General features: G+C 36.2%; 1 protein-coding gene across 1 annotated transcript in view; it reads right to left on the reverse strand.

The window, feature by feature from the left end:
- The window catches only part of USH2A (usherin), a 773776-nt gene that overhangs the window by 676165 nt on the left and 76282 nt on the right, over nt 1-21329 (reverse strand). Inside the window, exons 4-8 of the mRNA XM_060289919.1 lie at nt 8525-8588; nt 4626-4920; nt 3473-3657; nt 2782-3003; nt 1551-1644 (exon numbers count right to left, since the gene is read on the reverse strand). Coding sequence (XP_060145902.1) covers nt 1551-1644; nt 2782-3003; nt 3473-3657; nt 4626-4920; nt 8525-8588 — 860 coding nt within the window. The remainder of the gene's footprint in view (nt 1-1550; nt 1645-2781; nt 3004-3472; nt 3658-4625; nt 4921-8524; nt 8589-21329) is intronic.

Raw genomic sequence — 21329 nt, forward strand, 5'->3', positions numbered from 1 at the left:
TGAGGTGCTGGGAGGGTGGCATGGTCAGAGAGGACACGGAAGCTCTGTGCCCCTTCCTCCTTACCTTCCCTATGCATCCCCTCCATCTGGGCTGTTCCTGAGTTGCATCCTTTTATAATAAATGGTCGTCTAATAAGTAAAGTATTTACTTGAGTTTTGTGAGCCATTCTAGTAAATTATCAAACCAAAAAGGGGGTTGGGGAACTCCCAATTTGCAGCTAAGTCAGACCGAAGTTGTAGTTAACCTGGGGACCCACTACTTGCAGCTGGCATCTAAAGTGAGAGCTCCTCTGGTGGGACTGACCTCTAAACCCATGGGGTCTGTGATACTTCCAGTTAGTGTCAGAATTGAATTAAATTGTAGGACACCCAGTTGATGTCCACAGAGAAGTGAATTGCTTTGTGTAGAAAAACCCCATGCATCTGGTGTCAGAAGTGTAAGCAGTAGTTGTAGAAGAACAGTGTGTTTTGCCTTTTCAGAGGGCTCTCAAATCTTTATCTGTTAATATGATGTAAATATTTTCTATCAGCCTCATCACTTATCATTACACTATAGTTATTTTAGTCCTTACACTATAAAGAATTTTAAATATTTATATGAAAAAAAGTCAATATTTTTTCATGACTCCTAATATGCTTGTTTCTTGTGTATTTCATATGCTACACTTATATAGACCCCCCCACCTGAGATTTAGAAATACTGTTCTAATCGTTATTTTAATAAATTTAGTTATTTTTACACTTAATTCTTTAAGCGCCTAGATTTTTGTACATGCCATGAGGTAGGCCTCGAACTTTATTTTCTTACAAATTGGCAGCCAATTGCTTCAAACACCATTTACTGAAGACTCCATACTCTTATTTTTGGTATGATTGTTACTGCTGCTGTAACCCTCTTTCATATGAGCTGTTACTGATGTTTATGCTGAATATTTCTAACAAACCTCTCTCAAATTTTTTTCATTTACCTCTTATTCTTAATGATGTAGCTAAATTTCCACTTCAACTATGAAACTTACCCTGATGATCATAGACAAGCTAAAATAATGTAATTTCTAAGTAATTTTACTGTAGATTTTCAAATTAACTACTTAAAATTCCTGATATCAGTAATGAATTAAACTTGATTGATGGACGTACATAAAGATCTCTCTATGTACCTTTGCACAAATTTACCCTTTAGGTGTAGTAATGTGACCCTTTTTCTTTTAGCGCCATCTATTCAGATACCTTAAAAATTGTTTTATAAAATATGATAAACATGAGATGCTGATGAAACAAAGATGAGAAAAGAAAGGAAAAAGAAAATCTCTGCGTTTAGTATTAGTTGTTATTTCCCTCTTAGAGTATTTTTAAATGAAATTTTCAAATTTATTGATGGCTTTAATTTTTCTCTATGAAAAAGTTTTCTGAAATAATTAACATTTTAAGTTCATATCAATTTACTTTTACTCATACCCAGAAATTAGACCAAATCAAGTTTAAGGAATTTATATTCAACAACCCAACACCTCTTTTTTGAGATTCCCATGCATAAACAGAGAACTCACATGAAGTCCTTCAGTGAAACTTTCCCGAGAGCAGAGGCATCTATAGGGCTGGCTTTTCGTGTCACAGTTATCAGCATGACCACGGCACTGACACCTGTGAACATGAGCATCAGACAACTCCTTAGAAACACCAGCTCAATCATGAATATATTTAAAGACCTACATATATATATATATATATATATATCCACTATGTGAATCCAACAAGGGAGACAAATGTGTTAATCAACACAAAAATTAGTTTCTCTTTAATCATGTGTATATTCATAACAGTTTTAAATTAACTTAAGTACGGGAAGGATCGTCATTAATATCCAAACCACATTGACCATGAAGGAAATTTTCAAGCCCATCTTGGGTTGTTTACACCTATGTTAACCATGTGACAAACCTGCCAAGAAAAGGCATTTACTGCAACTACTGACAACACAGTTAAGACTATACAGTTCAGAATAAACTGGAAAATAAAGTTAACAAATTCCAATTTTTTCCCCAAAATTAGATGGTGAAAATTTAATAGTATTATTTTTTCATTGTGCTATGACTTAACAAATAACACTTACATGTTGATATTCTGATCTGTTTTGAAAGATGTTCTTTATTCACAAGATATATCATTCTTCTAGTACAAACCAATTTTAAATATTGTCTATATATGCACTATTTCCATACTAGGGAGTATGCTGCCTCCTAGTTCTCCAGGTATTCATTTGTTTAAATTTGTTCTCAATTAGATCAGGTATCTATAAATTAATTAGAGTATATGAGATTTTTCCTTTAAAGGAAAACAGATATTCCTCATAAAACTGTGAATTGTGGACTCAGGGAGACCAAGCCCAACACTTATAAACTAGCTGGTACTATAGTTGTAACTCTAAATCTAGCTCCTGCTCTTTGATTTCAAGAATACTTGAAAATTATATTCCAGAACAAACTAAGCAAAATATTTGGTAAATATTTTCTAAGTTGGATTCATAGTATCATAACTTCTAAACCAAACAGCTTTTGAAAATTGATTTTATAACAGTGTAATATTATGTACAGCAAAGACTTGCATACAAATCTCCCCACAAAATCTTAAGATTATGAAACCAATTCAGTACATGAAGATTAGAATCTGGCTTGCTCTGAAATTTTAGTTAATGTATTTTAAAATAAGTATGACAAAAGTCTAATTAGAAACAATATTCATAATGAAAATCACACTCGAAACCTTGGTAATGAACACTACCTTCCAGTGATGGTGATTTCATTGACCCCGTAGTATCTGTGTCTGGGGCTGACAGAGGTCTCAGTTGTATGGTACTGTCCATGGAAATGAAGTCGTACTTGTGTGGCCTTTACAAACTCTTGAAGAGCTGGGGTATTATAGAAATTATTGTATCCAGGACGATGATTTGGTCCAGGTGTTAGGATGCTAAAGGTGACATTACCACGGGAATATGGAGTAAAACTGTTGATGAAATTTGAAATCATAAGATATTCATATTTTTGACAAAACAAAAATCACAACACAATATTAATAATAGCTTAAATTCTTCATGCTGGGAGAACAAACATATTCCATATATTTCATATACAAACAATGTAAGAGCATTACAGAAAAATATAGTAAAACATTTCCTTGAGGACATAATAAAAATCCTATTAATATAGATAACTTGGTAGACAATCTGAAAATCAATTTTAAAGCACAAGTGAGACTGTAAGCAAGAGATACTCTAAAGTTTTACAAGAATTTTAAACATTGTTTAAAACTCAATTTAGGGAGGAGTCCTAGAAAAATCTGCCTTAAGAAAGTTGGTGGTAGAAGGAAGTCTCTACCAACCTGGTTAGCTTACATGTAGGTTACTACTGCTCATTAGTCTCTTAAAATTAACCCCTAAATACATGCAAAGACAATCATTTAAAAATATTCATACTTGGGAAGCTGAAGACAGTTGACAGAATCCGAATTTTCCAATTCTCCATTGTTTTCCATTCCGAAAGTGCTGCAATTTCTAGCAAAATACTGCCAATCCTCCCAGTCTAGGCTGTTGTCTTTCTTCCTTTGAATCCTTATTGCTGTTGGTTGTGGACTAGAGAACTGAATGATGATGTAAAACACCTGAAAATGGATGTTAATTATTGTCACTGAAGCATTAAGTTTGACCCATTAGTATAAATCATGGAATTGTTAGATTCAAATATAATAACTTACTTCCTTATAATGATAATTACCAAATATTTATTAGATATCCAGAAATTTCATAGCCATATAGTAAAGGCCACACATTCTATAATTGCAGATATGTCCCTCTTCTCAAGAATTTTATAAATTAAGGTGGAAATTAATATTAAGTTGTTATAAAGATGAAAAAAGAACATTACTTATATGAAATAATTGTTATATATTTCTTCTTAAGTAGTAATTTAAAATAAGGACCTCAGTTTTTATTCATTTGTGCTACTTGATATTGAAAAGATGTTTCAATATTTCATATAATTTTGACACAAATCTCTAATTTTTCTCTAAAATATTAGGTCCTACATACCTTCTTTGAAATATTTTTATTTCATACATTATAATACACTACTTTAGTAAGGTAATGGTCAATTGCCTAATTCAGTTTTCACTTTATAGTTGAAATGTGTCCCCAAATAGATGTGTTCAAGTACGAACTCTTGGTACTTGTGAATGTGACCTTATTTGAAAATAGGATCTTTGCAGATGTAATTAAGTTAAGGGTCTCAAGGGGAGATAATCCTGGGTGTAGGATGGTCCTCATGAGAGAAGAAAGAGAAAGAATTGACATACACCCAGAAACAAGGAAGAAGACCATGAAAAACGGAAGTAGAGATTGGAGTTATGCTGCCCTGAACCAAGTAATGCCAGGAGCCACCAGAACCTGGAAAAGGCAAAGAAGGATTCTTCCCCAGGGTCTTCAGAGGGAGCACGGCCCTGTCAACACCTTGATTTCATACTACTGATATTCAGAACTATAAGAAATTTCTGTTGTGTAAAGCCATTCAACCTGTGGTCATTTGTTGAAGCCACCGCTGGAAACTAACACACATCCCACTGTTTCAAATTACCTGATACTGTCCATTTTCCAAATCTATTGAAATAGTCACTCCTTGATTAAGCTGGGTCATGTTTGTAAACACACGGGAAAGCCACGAAGTACCAATATTGTTATCATTGACAAAAGAAAGAGGATGGGCTTCAGGATTCAGCCGTAACACCCTATTATTGGTTGTGTCTTCTGCATCATTAGGAACACAGTATCGCTGTTCCAAACGAGGAACCCGAGGGTGGCTGCCAGGGCAACGGCAATGTGACTGGGTATGCAATCTGGGCAGATCTCCAGAGAAAACTTCCTGAATCTCTCTGTGGGAGTCAAGAAGCAGACGGTAAGGACCAATAGCTCAACAGTGACAGATCTTCTAAGAGGTGTTACCAATGTCTATCACTATTTTGTTTTGATTTGCAGCCATTTAGCTTTAATAATTTTCTAAACAGAACATAAAATCAAAGTCATTCCTGGCCAAATAAACATACTCATTCTCAGAAAATGGATATCAAAAACATCAGTACATTTTTTTAAATGAAGTATAGTTGATTACAATGTTGTGTTAATTTCTGCTGTACAGCAAAGTGATTCAGTTATACATGTACATACATTCTTTTTTATATTCTTTTCCATTATGGTTTATCACAGGATATTGAATATAGTTCCCTGTGCTATACAGCAGGACCTTGTTGTTTATCCATTCTAAGTATACCACTTTGCATCTGCTAACCCCAAACTCCCACTCCATCCCTCCCCCACCCCGCTTGGCAACCACAAGTCTATTCTCTGTGTAAAAACAGTACTTTCTTAAGTGTTAACTTTGTACATCAAGAAACATGAACAAGTCCTTGACTGATTATCAAGACATTTATTAAGATATAGTATTTTACTGGGCCTACTTGTAATAAAAAGAAAGGCAACATTAACTTAGGTTGTTCAGCTGACTTACCACTGAGAGCGAACAATAATGTACTGAAAATAATGAAAGTTATAGATAGGGTCTCTCATTTATCCATGGGAAAGAAGTAAGAAAATAAGTATCATTTTATCTGCTGCTGTTTTAGGCAAAGGGACTGAGGCCAAGACCATTTGTCAATGGTTTCCTGTGACTCATCAGTACAGATTCTGGCACCCTAAGATGCTTCAATGGCTTCAGATCATATCGCCACTGCCAAGAGTCAAAGAAGAACGCCAGTTTCAGGCAGATATATTTAATTTTTCCTATAAGGGCAATATACTGATCTAGAGCAGAATCAATCATTCTATTTATAGGCATTCTTCCACATAGCACCTTTCCAGACATTTCAGATAGGCCAACACCAGTAACCCAGGTCTAAGTAGAGAGACTAGACTTCTCTCCAACCCCACCGAAGGCAATGGAGGAGGTAGGAAGCTTTTTCATTCACTAAATTGCATAAAGGCATGCCTTCTTCTTTAAATCTCATTCATAGTTTTCAATTGATATCACATGTTGCATGGGGCCAAAAGTGACCATCCAGTAAGACCTTTATCTCAGGGAAATCTTTATTTGCAATGCAATGCAATTCTCATCAGAATTTTAGACAAAGGTGATTTAAAAGATGGTGAGGCTAGTGGCAGTAAATCTCCCCAAGACTGTGTTTCAGTGGTACAGCATCCTATATTTAGGCATCTCTAGATCATATAGACGAATAAAAAAATGTGTATATTGCTAATGGACATACCACTGACCACTGCAGCACCACAAGAGCAATGCTTTTCAACTTTACAAGAGCTAGTCCTGTCATTTGGAAATTCACCATACTAATCTACATTTCCCTTAAAGAAATAGGAATAAACATTCTTCTTTTTGAAGTGAATAAGAGCAACTCATCCATACAACAATTTACTATTATATCATCAAATCATAACTTGGGAAACAAACTTCAAAGGATGTCTCAGGCAGAATTTCACTTTAACTTTCTGAACAGAATGTAAGCCTACATGTCTTGAAAAATGCCTAAGAAAGATTTCCCACCTATTCTCAAGATGAGGAAATACTTCATTAAATATAGTCCAAGTCTACATAGTTATTTGTTCACTGGAAACAGAAATATATAACAATACTTCAAATTACTCACTCATCTTGTCTCCAAGCCTAATAGCCCAGTCTCTTGAGATCTTTCCATATATCAAAATAATTAATCATTTCCATTATTCTACATTCTCTAGCACTTACAAATTCAGCAAAGCAATTTTAAAAGGCAGATATAGAAGTTTCTTTTTTTAATTTGAATTTTATTTTATTTATTTTTATACAGCAGGTTCTTATTAGTTATATATTTTATACATATTAGCGTATATATGTCAATCTCAATATCCCAGTTCATCCCACCACCACCCTTCCACCCCACTTTCCCCCCTTGGTGTCCATATGTTTGTCCTCTACATCTGTGTCTCTATTTCTGCCTTGCAAATTGGTTCATCTGTACCATTCTTCTAGATTCCAAATATATGCATTAATATATGATATTTGTTTTTCTCTTTCTGACCTACTTCATTCTGTATGAAACTTAAAAGCTTCTGCACAGCAAAGGAAACTATAAACAAGATGAAAAGAAAACCTGCAGAATGGAAGAAAATATTTGCAAATGAATCAATGGACAAAGGATTAATCTCCAAAATATATAAACAGTCCATGCAGCTCAATATTAAAAGAAACAAACAACCCAATCCAAAAATGGGCAGAAGACCTAAATAGACATTTCTCCAAAGAAGACATACAGATGGCCAGGAAGCACATGAAAAGCTGCTCAACATCACTAATTATTAGAGAAATGCAAATCAAAACTACAATGAGGTATCACCTCACACCAGTTAGAATGGGCATTATCAGAAAATCTACAAACAACAAATGCTGGAGAGGGTGTGGAGAAAAGGGAACACTCTAGCACTGCTGGTAGGAATGTAAATTGATACAGCCACTATGGAGAACAGTATGGAGGTTCCTTAAAAAACTAAAAATAAATAGAGACGCAGACCTCCTAGAGAACGGACTTGAGGTTATGGGGAGGGGGAAGGGTGAGCAGTGACGGGGCGAGAGAGAGTCATGGACATATACACACTAACAAACGTAGTAAGGTAGATAGCTAGTGGGAAGCAGCCGCATGGCACAGGGATATTGGCTCGGTGCTTTGTGACAGCCTGGAGGGGTGGGATAGGGAGGGTGGGGGGGGAGACGCAAGAGGGAAGAGATATGGGAACATATGTATAACTGATTCACTTTGTTGTAAAGCAGAAACTAACACACCATTGTAAAGCAATTATACCCCAATAAAGATGTTAAAAAAAAAAAAAACAACTAAAAACAGAATTACCATATGACCCAGCAATCCCACTACTGGGCATATACCCAGAGAAAACCATAATTCAAAAAGACACATGCACCCCAATGTTCACTGCAGCACTATTTACAATAGCCAGGTCATGGAAGCAACCTAAATGCCCATCAGCAGATGAATAGATACAGATGTGGTACATATATACAATGGAACATTACTCAGCCATAAAAAGGTCATTTGTAGAGATGTGGATGGACCTAGAGATTATCATACAGAGTGAAGTATAGCAGTTTCTTAAGTATCAGAAACAACTTCATACAGAACATTTAAACAAATGTATCCCAAATTCTATAATACAACTTGTTCAAAAGTCTAGTTTTCTTAGAAGAAATCCTTTGTACAGAATTTGATCAATATTATATTATGAGGAGTTACCCAACAGAGTAGCACTAGTGAATAACAACCATAGACTAAGCCACAGCAAATACTGTAAACATCAATTAGATGATGTTTCCCAAATACTGTAAAGATGGAAAATGCTGTAATCTTCATGATACTCTTACTTAAATGAATTTATCATTTACCCTTACACGTCAGGTATAAAGTTTTACGATCTGCTTACCTGTTTGTAAGTGCCACTTGGTATAATCGAAAATCTTGCATTCTTCCAACAAATTGCTCTAAACCTGAAAAATACATATATGTACATAATATGAGAAGTCTCAGTTTACCAAGCAACGGTTGACAAATGTTCAAGTGAAATTCTTTTAAAGCTATGAAACTTTTAAATTATATTAGTTTCAGGTATACAGCATTATAATTCACCACCTGCATACAGTACAAAGTGGTCACAACCACAAGTCTGATTACCATCCATCACCATATGAGTTGACACACTTCATCAGTTTCACCCACTCCTAACCACCTTCCCCTCTGGTAACCACTAAACTGTTCTCTGTATTGATGGGTTTGTTTGTTTTTATTTGTGCATTTGTTTTGTGCATTGGCTTTTTTAGATTCCACATATGAGTGAAATTATACAGTATTTGTCTTTCTCCTTCTGACTTATTTCACTTAGCATAATACCTTCAAGGCTCATCCTTGTTGCCACAAGGATGGATTTCATTTTTTATGGCTGAGTAGTATTCCATTTTATATATATATATATATATATGTATATACATATATATATATATATAGGCATCTCTTGAATATGTAGACTCATAAAAAGAATGTCACACACACACCACACATCTTCTTTATCCATTCATCAATTGATGGAAACAGGTACACAGGTCGTTTCCATATCTTGGTTATTGTAAACAATGTTACAGAGAACATACGGGCACACACATCTTTTCAAATTAGTGTTTTCATTATCTTCAAATAATACTTAGAAGTGGAATAGCTGGGTCATATGGTAGTTCTAGTCTTAATTTTTTGAGGAAACTCCATACTGATTTCCATAGTGGTTGCACCAATTTACAATCTCACCAACCCAGAAAAAGGTTCCCTTTTCTCCACCTCCTCTCCACAGTTGTTATTTCTTATCCTTTTGATAATAGCCATTCTAACATGTATGAGGTGATATCTCATTACAGTTTTGTTTTGCATTTCCCTAATAATTAGCGATGTTGAACATCGTTTCATGTGTGCCTGTTGGCCATCTATATGTCTTTGGGAAAATGTCTATTCATACCCACTACCTACTTTTTAATTGGGTTGTTCATTCTTTTATTGTTGTATGAGTTCTTTATATATTTTGGATATTAACCCCTTATCAGATATATCATTGGCAAATATCTTCTCCCATTCAGTAGGCTGCCTTTTCGTTTTGATGATGGTTTCCTTCACTGTGCATAAGCTTTTTAATTTGATGTAGCCCCATTTGTTTATTTTTGCTTTTGTTTCCCTTGACTTTGGAGTCAGATCCACAAAAACATTGCTAAATCGGATGTCAGCGAGGTTACTGTTTATGCTTTTTCTAGGAATATTATGGTGTCTTTAATCCATTTTGAGTTAATTTTGTGTATGGCATAAGATAGTCATCTAGTTTCATCATTTTACATGTCCAATTCTCCCAACTGGAAAGAGACTATCCTTTCTCTTGTATGTTCTTTCTCCTTTGTTGGAGATTAATTGTCCACATACATGTGGGTTTATTCTTGTGCTCTCAGTTCTGTCCCATTGACCTATGTATTTGTTTTTGTGCCAACACCATACAGTTTTGATTAATACAGCTTTGTAGTAGAGTTTGAAATCAGGGAGAATGGTACTTCCAGCTTTGTTCTTCTTTCTCAATATTATTTTGGCAATTCAGGATCTCTGTGGTTTCCTACAACTTTTAGAATTATTTGGCCTAGTTCTATGAAATATGCCCTTGGAGTTTTGAAAGGAATTGCATTGAACTTATAGGTTGTTTTGGATAATATGGACATTTTAGGATTATCAGTTCTTCCAATCTATGAATAAGAAATATCTTTCCATTTATTTGTGTCTTCAATTCCATTCAGCAGTGTCCTATAGTTTTCAGTGTACAGGTCTTTCACCTCCTTGGCTAAATTTATTCCTGTTAAAAAAATTGTTTGTTTATTTATTTATGGCTGCATTGGGTCTTCATTTCTGTGCACGGGCTTTCTCTAATTGTGGTGAGCAGGGGCTACTCTTCATTGTGGTGCATAGGCTTTTCATTGCAGTGGCTTCTCTTGTTGCAGACCATGGGCTCCAGGTGTGCGGGCTTCAGTAGTTGTGGTACACGGGCTTAGTAGTTGTGGTGCATGGGCCCAGTTGCTCCACACCATGTGGGATCTTCCTGGACCAGGGATTGAACCCATGTCCCCTGCATTGGCAGGTGGATTCTTATCCACTGCACCACCAAGGAAGTCCCTATTCCTTTTTTCAATGCAACTGTAAATATGATTGTTTTCTTAATTTCTCTTTCTCATGGTTCATTATTTGTGCATAGAAATGCAATAGATTTTGTATATTGATTTTATATCTTGCAACTTACCTTACTTATTAGTTCTAACAGGTTTTGGAGGGAGTCTTTAGGGTTTTCTATATCATGTCATTTGCAAATAGGAACAGTTTTCCTTCTTTCTTTCTGATTTGGATTCCTTTTGTTTCTTATTTCTTGCTAATTGCTGTGGATAGGAATTCCAATACAATGTTGAATAGAAGTGGTGAGAGGGCATCCTTGTCTTGTCCCTGATCTTATAGGAAAAGCCTTCATATTTTTCACCATTGTTAGCTGTGGGTTTGTCATACATGGCCTTTATTATGCTGAGATATACTCCCTGTATACCCACTTTGCTGAGAGTTTTTGTCATAAATTAACGTTGAATTTTGTCAAATGCTTTTTCTACATCTATTGAGATGATCACATGACTTTTATCCTTCATTTTGCTGATGTGATTTATCACCTCAATTGATATGTGGATATTGAACCATCCTTACATCCTTGGAATAAATCCCACTTGATCATGGTGTATGATCCTTTTAATGTCTTGTTGGATTCAGTTTGCTAATATTTTGTCCAGGATTTTTGCCTCCATGTTCATCAAAGACGAGTTTGAGAAGACTAGGTATTAAATCTTCTTTGAATGCTTTGTAGAATTCACCAGTGAAGTCATCTGGTCCTAGGCTTTTTTGTTGACTTTTTTTTTTTTTACTGTTTCAATCTCCTTACTAGTAATTGGTCTATAGTTTAGAAAACTTTTATGTTTATATCACAGTCCTTTCAAATTCTTACAGACCAATATATATTTTGCTAATTACAAGTGAATAATAATCATAGTTATCTCTATATACATCATAGGACTTGTCAGTTAATATTTTGGCCAGCCTATTTACTGACCCAACTTATGATCTCTATCCAGAATATCTTCCCCAAATCAAATTTCTCTGTAGTTTATAAGCCTATAAATCTATCATCTCATCAGCCCTAAATGTGATTGTCATCTGTTTCGCATCCTGATTTTCAGAGCATTCACATTACCGAGAACAAGACTCCCCACTTTTCCATTCCACCTGTTCTACCCCCAAGCTCCAGAGCATCAGCTTGGGTCTTCTCCAAACTAAGAATAATGCCTCATCTAGAAAATCTCCAGTAAGTGAGGATAAATTGAAAACCTCCTATTCATGAGTTCCGAGTTATTCACATGTATCAGTGGCATCCTAGCTCAGTCTCAAAATTCCATCACCTCATGAGAATTTTTCTAAGACAAGTCAGGTTCAGAGCCCAATCTGCTTTGAATTAGGTGACTTTTCAAGATGTGGGTATATATCAACTTTAAACCACACATTATTTTATTAATTCACCAAATATTTATTTAGGATGTACTAACAGATAAGCCCAGGGAGAGCAGGAACAGAAAAATGTAAGAAAGCTAAGGTATTTTTTATTTTTAATAATGAGAAAAACAATGAAAATGGTAAAATTCTAGCTAGAGTTTAAATCATGGGGACACAACAATGATATGTTCTAAAGTATAATGCTAATCCAGTAACTGTGTTTTTTAAATTAAACTTGGAGCAATGGCCAATCACCAAATGACTATTTCCTTAAATGTGTTTTTTTTTAACAATTCTATTTTTTAATTTTATCTCAATAATAGTTTTAAGGAATGTCTGATCTATCTTTGCTGCAGTTTTTTGGTGGTGCTTCGGAGGAACCTGGGGCAGAGTAAGGTTATGGCAGATGAATAAAAGATGTAGAGTAGAATTAGCACACCAAATAGTCTGAGATGCTGATCTCAGAAGCAGCAGGAGATGTGAGCAAAGAAAGATGGGACTCAGGGGCATAAAAAGAGTAAGTGTCTATGTGTGAGTTTGTGTGAGTGTGTATTTTATCTTTCTTCTTATAATTATATTAAAGGCTGTAGTTAAGAAAATAACAATATTTCATATATGAATATTTCTTCATGAATCTAAAGGTTTCCAATTGATACATTCTAAGAAAAAGTATATCATTAGGTCCCCACTCCACTTCTCTGCCTCAGTTTTCCGCACACCCCACAACCCAAAGCCCAAAGAAAACAATGCTCGATGCAGCCTAATGCCCTGACATTCCTGTTAGGAAAGTTCCTCTACCCTTTGTCTAGAAATAGGCAATTGAGGCAAGTGCAAACTAATTATTACTTAAAGCAGTGTTATGAAGAAATAACAACAATAAACAAACAAAAAAAACCCACTCTATTAAAATGTCATAGAAATCTTTAGATTTCCAACACAAATTGCTTTAAAATTTATAATTAGTGAAAAGAGAAAGAAAACATTATGCACAGTTCATTTGACAAACTGGCCATCCAAGAAATTTGGTAAATTGCCCTGGATCAAAGAGCTGAAGCTAAGCAAGGTAGGAAATGATATAATGAAGGATATACCTTTCTTGGACATAGAGGAAAGACAGGAAGAACAGGTGTGAATACATTTAAGTCATTGTGGTTTTGTTTGAAGAGTAGGGAAGACAAACAGGAAAATCACTCCTCATGGTATGAATTTTCTTTCTGAGGAAGAGGTAATGTCTGCCTGGAATGAAGGAAGCTGGATCTGTCCCCTATTTATTTCTTCACCTTCACCTACCCCACTCACACCCAACCCTTCTCCTCCAGCATCCTTCATATGCCATATGGGGCAGGTCTACAGACTACCTGTAGTACTCCACAAGGACCAAGGTCTCTCAGCCCTGAGGTTTTGCACAAGATTTTGCCTCTACTTCCAACGTTCCTGCTCTGTCCCAGCCCTTAATCAGCTTTGAAATATTTCCTTTGGGAAACTTTCTGTGGCCCAGCAGGATCCTATATGTTCCTGTGGCACTCTGCACTTCTGATTCTGTTCTACAAATGCCTATTTACTTCTCTACCATGCTTATGAAATGTAAAAGTCTTCCCTAGAAAGACACAGAAAGTAATAATTGGTCTTATCTGCTGTTCTAGCCCTAGCTCATAGCCAAGTTTCCTGGCAAAGGGTAAAACTGTTCAAAAATTATTTACTAATGAAGGAGGGAAGCAAGGAGGAATAGCGGTATTTATACCTGTAATAACGATGTATAATGAACGCTATACAAAATGAGTGAGAAGGTTGACCAGGGAAAAATACACAGATCCTCAGGAAGTATCTTGAGGGCCATCTGAAATCAGAGACTGTAACTTTGCCATGGCACGAGTCTGAAAGCTAAGTGATTTCCCCAAACATGCTGACAACTCAAGAGAAATATCAAATGATTAGAGGTAGCCAGGGTTGAGGGTTTTCAGGTACAGTATATCAAACAAGGAGAACAGGAAGGTAAGATTCCAGTAATATAGAAGAAATAATGCACCACAGTACTTGGAAGAGAACAGGAAAGTGAAACAGGGTGAGAGGTAATAGACCAGAAAAAAGAGAGGAGTCAAGGTAGTGGGCCTCGGATTAAGTAAAAGAAGAGTGCAGTAGAAGTGAGCAGGCTATTTGAAACAATCATAGTATTCACTTCAGTGCTGCCTGGGGACACAATAGAGATAAACACTGGTGCTGCTTTTGGCAGCACTGACTAATGAAGCAACAGGAAGTTTCCCATCATACTCGAAGCATGCTATGCCATCAAGAAACACCCCCCAGATAAAAAAAAATATGGTTATGGGTTGAATGGTGCCCTTCCCAAATTACATGCTGAAGTCTTATCCCCCAGTACCTATGAACATGACCTTCTTTGGAAACAGGGTCTTTGCAGATATCATCAAGGTGATGTCATTAGGGTGGGCCCTAATCTGACTAATGTCCTTATAAGAAGAGGAAGATACTAATAAAAACACATTCACACAGGGAGAAGGCCACGTGACAACAAAGGCAGGGATTAGAGTGACAGAGCTAAAGAACATGGAATACCAAGGATTGGCAGCCACCACCAGAAGTTAATTAAAGACAAAGAAGGATGCACCCCTCGAGGTTTCAGAGAGAACATGGCCCTGTTAACACCTTGATTTTGGACTTACAGCCTCTAAAACTGTAAGACAATAAATTTCTATTGTTATAAGCCACCCAATTTGTGGTATTTTGTTATGGAGGCCCAGGAAACCAGTTTAGTCATCATTTCCTATGGTTGTTAACATAATGAGTTATCAAAGACAAAAAAATAGTGGCAACATGTATTCCACATTACCTAATTTATGTTCGCAGTATAAAAAAGAGTCTAAAATGTTATATATACAACCTGTAGGAAATATTTTAATTCAAAGTACCCAGAAAATACAGATCACAATGAATAAGGGATAATGACTTCTGGTTTTGAAAGCCCTAATATAACTGAAGGCAAAACTGTTGAACACTGTGATTTTGTCAAAGCCTGAATCACGTTGTTTTAATTAATTTTATTGGCGTATCGTTGCTTTACAATGTTGTGCTAGTTTCTGTTGTTCAGCAAAATGAATCATCCATATGTATACATATATCCCCTCCTTTTTGGATTTCCTTCCCATTTAGGTAACCACAGAGCACTGAGTAGAGTTCCCTGTGCTATACAGTAGGTTCTCATGAGTTATCTAATTTATACTTAGTATCAATAGTGTATATATGTCAATCCCAATCTCCCAATTCCTCCCACTCCCTCCTTACACCCTTGGTATCCATACATTTGTTCTCTACGTCTGTGTCTCTTATTTCTGCTTTGCAAATATGATCATCTATACAATTTTTCTAGATTCCACATATATGTGTTAACATACAATATTTATTTTTCTCTTTCTGACTTACTTCACTCTGTATGAAAGTCTCTAGGTCCATCCATGTCTTGACAAATGACCCAATTTCAGTCCTTTTTATGGCTGAGTAATATTCCATTGTATACATGTACCACATCTTTTTTTTTTTAACATCTTTATTGGAGTATAATTGTTTTACAATGGTATGTTAGTTTCTCCTTTATAACAAAAAGTGAATCAGGTATACATATATATGTAATCCCCATGTCTCCTATCTCTTACGTCTCCCTCCCACCCTCCCTATCCCACCCCTCTAGGTGGTCACAAAGCACCGAGCTGATCTCCATGTGCTATGGAGCTGCTTCCCACTAGCTATCTATTTTACGTTTGGTAGTGTATATATGTCCATGCCACTCTCGACTTTGTCCCAGCTTACCCTTCCCCCTCCCCGCATCCTCAAGTCCATTCTCTAGTAGTCTGTGGCTTTATTCCCATCTTGCCCCTAGGTTCTTCATGACCATTTTTTGTTGTTGTTTTTTAGATTCCATATATATGTGTTAGCATACGGTATTTGTTTTTCTCTTTCTGACTTACTTCACTCTGTATGACAGACTCTAGGTCCATCCACCTCTCTACAAATAACTCAATTTCGTTGCTTTTTATGGCTGAGTAATATTCCACTGTATATATGTGCCACATCTTCTTTATCCATTCATTGGTTGATGGACACTTAGGTTGCTTCCATGTCCTGGCTATTGTAGATAGTGCCGCAATGAACATTGTGGTATATGACTCTTCTTGAATTATGGTGTTCTCAGGGTATATGCCCAGTAGTGGAATTGCTGGGTCGTATGGTAGTTTTTTAAGGAACCTCCATACTGTTCTCCACAGTGGCTGTATCAATTTACATTCCCACCACCAGTGCAAGAGAGTGTCCTTTTCTCCACACCTTCTCCAACATTTATTGTTTGTAGATTTTTTCTCACTGGTGTGAGGTGATACCTCGTTGTAGTTTTGATTTGCATTTCTCTAATGGTTAGCAATGCTGAGCATTCTTTCATGTGTTTGTTGGCAGTCTGTATCTTGTTTGGAGAAATGTCTATTTAGGTCTTCTGCCCATTTTTGGATTGGGTTGTTTGTTTTTTTTGATATTGAGCTTCATGAGCCGCTTGTAAATTTTAGAGATTAATCCTTTGTCAGTTGCTTCATTTGCACATATTTTCTTCCATTCTGAGGGTTGTCTTTTCTTCTTGTTTATGTTTTCCTTTGCTGTGCAAAAGCTTTTAAGTTTCATTAGGTTTCATTTATTTATTTTTGTTTTTATCTCCGATTCTCTAGGAGGTGGGTCAAAAAGGATCTTGCTGTGATTTATGTCATAGAGTGTTCTGCCTATGCTTTCCTCTAAGAGTTTGATAGTGTCTGGCCTTACATTTAGGTTTTTAATCCATTTTGAGTTTATTTTTGTGTATGGTGTTAGGGAGTGTTCTAATTTCATTCTTTTACATGTAGCTGTCCAGTTTTCCCAACACCACTTATTGAAGAGGTCTTTTTTCCATTGTATATTCTTGCCTCCTTTATCAAAAATAAGGTGACCATATGTGCGTGGGTTTATCTCTGGGCTTTCTATCCTGTTCCACTGATCTATATTTCTGTTTTTGTGCCAGTACCATACTGTCTTGATGACTCTAGCTTTGTAGTATAGTCTGAAGTCAGGGAGCCTGATTCTTCCAACTCTGTTTTTCTTTCTCCAGATTGTTTTGGCTATTCAGAGTCTTTTGTGTTTCCATACACACTGTGAAATTTTTTGTTCTAGTTCTGTGGAAAATGCCATTGGTAGTTTGATAGGGATTGCACTGAATCTTTAGATTGCTTTGGGTAGTAGAGTCATTTTCCCAATGTTGATTCTTCCAATCCAAGAACATGGTATATCTCTCCATCTGTCCGTATCATCTTTAATTTCTTTCATCGGTGTCTTATAGTTTTCTGCACACAGGTCTTTTGTCTCCTTAAGGAGGTTTATTCCTAGGTATTTGAGTCTTTTTGTTGCAATGGTAAATGGGCGTGTTTCCTTAATTTCTCTTTCTGATTTTTCATCATTAGTGTATAGGAATGCAAGAGATTCCTGTGCATTAATTTTGTATCCTGCTACTTTACCAAATTCATTGATTAGCTCTAGGAGTTTTCTGGTAGAGTCGTTAGAATTCTCTATGTATAGTATCATGTCATCTGCCAACAGTGACAGCTTTACTTCTTCTTTTCCAATTTGGATTTCTTTTATTTCTTTTTCTTCTCTGATTGCTGTGGCTGAAACTTCCAAAATTATGTTGAATAATAGTGGTTAGAGTGGGTAGGCTTGCCTTGTTCCTGATCTTAGTGGAAATGCTTTCAGTTGTTCACCATTGAGAATGATGTTGGCTGTGGGTTTGTCATATATGGCCTTTTTTATGTTGAGGTAAGTTCCCTCTATGTCTACTTTCTGCAGTGTTTTTATCATAAATGGTTGTTGAATTTTGTCAAAAGCTTTTTCTGCATCTATTGAGATGATCATATGGTTTTTATCCTTCAATTTGTTAATATGGTGTATCACATTGATTGATTTGCATATATTGAAGAATCCTTGCAATCCTGGGATAAACACCACTTGATCATGGTGTATGATCGTTTTAATGTGTTGTTGGATTCTGTTTGCTAGTATTTTGTTGAGGATTTTTGCATCTATGTTCAGCAGTGATATTGGTCTGTAGTTTTCTTTCTTTGTGACATCTTTGCCTGGTTTTGGTATCAGGGTGATCGTCGTCTCATAGAATGAGTTTGGGAGTGTTCCTCCCTCTGCAATTTTTTGGAAGAGTTTGACAAGGATAGGTCTTAGCTCTTCTCTAAATGTTTGATAGAATTCACTTGTGAAGCCACCAGGTCCTGGCCTTTTGTTTGTTGGATGATTTTTAATCACAGTCTCAATTTCAGTGCTTGTGATTGGTTTCTTTATATTTTCTATTTCTTCCTGGTTCAGTCTCAGAAGGTTGTGCTTTTCTAAGAATTTGTCCATTTCTTCTAGTTTGTCCATTTTATTGGCATATAGTTGCTTGTAGTAATCTCTCACGATCCTTTGTATTTCTGCAGTGTCATATGTTACTTCTCCTTTTTCATTTCTAATTCTATTGATTTGAGTCTTCTCCCTTTTTTTCTTGATGAGTCTGGCTAATGGTTTATGAATTTTATCTTCTCAAAGAACCAGCTTTTAGTTTTATTGATCTTTGCTATCGTTTCCTTCATTTCTTTTTCATTTATTTCTGATCTGATCTTTATGATTTCTTTCCTTCTGCAAACTTTGGGTTTTATTTTGTTCTTCTTTCACTAATTGCTTTAAGGTGTAAAGTTAGGTGGTTTATTTGAGATGGTTTTTGTTTCCTGAGGTAGGCTTGTATTGCTATAAACTTCCCTGTTAGAACAGCTTTTGCTGCATTCCGTAGATTTTGGGTCATCATGTTTTCATTGTCATTTGTTTCTAGGCATTTTTTGACTTCCTCTTTGATTTCTTCAGTGATCTCTTGGTTATTAAGTAATGTATTGTTTAGCCTCCATTATTTGTATTTTTTACAGATTTTTTCCTGTAATTGATATCTAGTCTCATAGCATACCACATCTTCTTTATCCATTCTTCTGTTGATGGACATTTAGGTTGCTTCCATGTCCTAGCTATTGTAAATAGTGTTGCAATGAACACTGGGGTGCATGTGTCTTTTTGAATTGTGGTGTTCTCTGGGTATATGCCCAGTAATCGGATTTCTGGGTCATTTGGTAATTCTACTTTTAGTTTTCTAAGGAACCTCCATACCGTTCTCCAAAGTGGCTGTGCCAATTTACATTCCCATTAACAGTGCATGAAGGTTCCCTTTTCTCCACACCCTCTCCAGCATTTATTGTTTGAAGATTTTTTGATGATGGCCATTCTGACTGGTGTGAGTTTATACCGCATAGTAGTTTTGATTTTCCAATCTATGACAAAGGAGGCAAGAATATACAATGGAGAAAAGACAGCCTCTTCAGTAAGTGGTGCTGGGAAAACTGGACAGCTACGTGTAAAAGAATGAAATTAGAACCCTCCCTAATGCCATACACAAAAATAAACCCAAAATGGATTAAAGACCTAAATGTAAGTCCAGACACCACAAAACTCTTAGAGGAAAACATAGGCACAACACTCTTTGACATAAATCACCTCAAAATCTTTTTTGACCTACCTCCTAGAGTAATGAGAATAAAAACAAAAATAAACAAATGGGACCTAATTAAACTTAAAAGCTTTTGTACAGGAAAGGTAACCATAAACAGAAGAAAAGAGAACCCTCAGAATGGGAGAAAATATTTACAAATGAAGCAACTGACAAAGAATTAATCTCCAAAATATACAAACAGTTCATGCAGCTCAATATCAAAAAAACAAACAACCCAATCAAAAAATGGGCAGAAGATCTAAATAGACATTTCTCTAAAGAAGACATACACATGGCCAACAAACACATGAAAAGATGCTCAACATCACTAATTATTAGAGAAATGCAAATCAAAACAGAATCATGGCTTTAAATTATCAGGTTGGATTAATTCTTTTATGCATTCATTGACTCAACAAATGTTTACTGGGAACCGTTTACATGCCAGGAACTTTCATGGGTTTCAGGAATACATCAGTTAACAAAACAGGCACAAAAGAAACTCAAACAAACAAACAAACAAACAAAAGAAACTTGCTTTTATGGAGCTTGCATTCAGGCAACTAGATTAATATAACAAGTAATTTATGTAGTATATTAAAACAAGATAAATGCTATGAAAAATGGGAAAAAATAAGAGCAGCTTGGAGAGCATGGCTGGACTTTAATTTGGATAGTATGTTAAAGAGAGGTCTCATTGAGAACACGGTATGACAGTGGAAAGGGAACAATCATATATATAAATCGGGGCAAAATATGCCAGACAGCAGTCATTGAGTGCACAGACCTAAGGCAGTATGCTTGGCATATGAGAAGAACTGCAAGAAGCCAGCATCCTGGAGCAGAATAAGGGAAGTGAGGCTATTGGAAGATTAGGTCAGACAAGTAACTGGCTGCCAGGTGTAGGGTGGTGTGTGGCGGGGGGGGAATTGGGTTCAAACTGTGAAAAGCCCTGTAGCCTATTGTAAGGACTTCAGTTTTTATTGTATATGAAAGAGGAAGTCACTGGAGAGCTCAGAGTAGAGAGTGACATGAACTCTAGTTTATTCCGAAGTGTTAAAAGTAGAATATAGGGGGCTTCTCTGGTGGCACAGTGGTTAAGAATCTGCCTGCCAATGCAGGGAACACAGGTTTGAGTCCTGGTCCAGGAAGATCCCACGTGCCACATAGCAAATAAGCCTGTGTGCCACAACTACTGAGTCTGCTCTCTAGAGCCCATGAGCCACAACTACTGAGCCCGTGTGCCACAACTACTGAAGCCCAAGTACCTAGAGCCTGTGCTCTGTAATGAGAAGCCACTGCAATGAGAAGCCCACGCACTGCAACGAAGTGTAGCCCCCACTCGCAGCAAATAGAGAAATGCCCTCATGAAGAAATGAAGACCCAATGCAGCCCAAAAAAAAAAAAAATCAGTAGCCCTGAAAAAGTTATATATATATATATATATATATATAAAGTAGAATATAGGATGACAAGAGTAGAAGCAGTGAGACCAGTAAGGCTATTACAGTCATCCAAGAGAAAGACAATAGTAGTC

Source organism: Globicephala melas, chromosome 1, assembly GCF_963455315.2.
Source record: "Globicephala melas chromosome 1, mGloMel1.2, whole genome shotgun sequence".
Lineage (NCBI taxonomy): Eukaryota > Metazoa > Chordata > Mammalia > Artiodactyla > Delphinidae > Globicephala > Globicephala melas.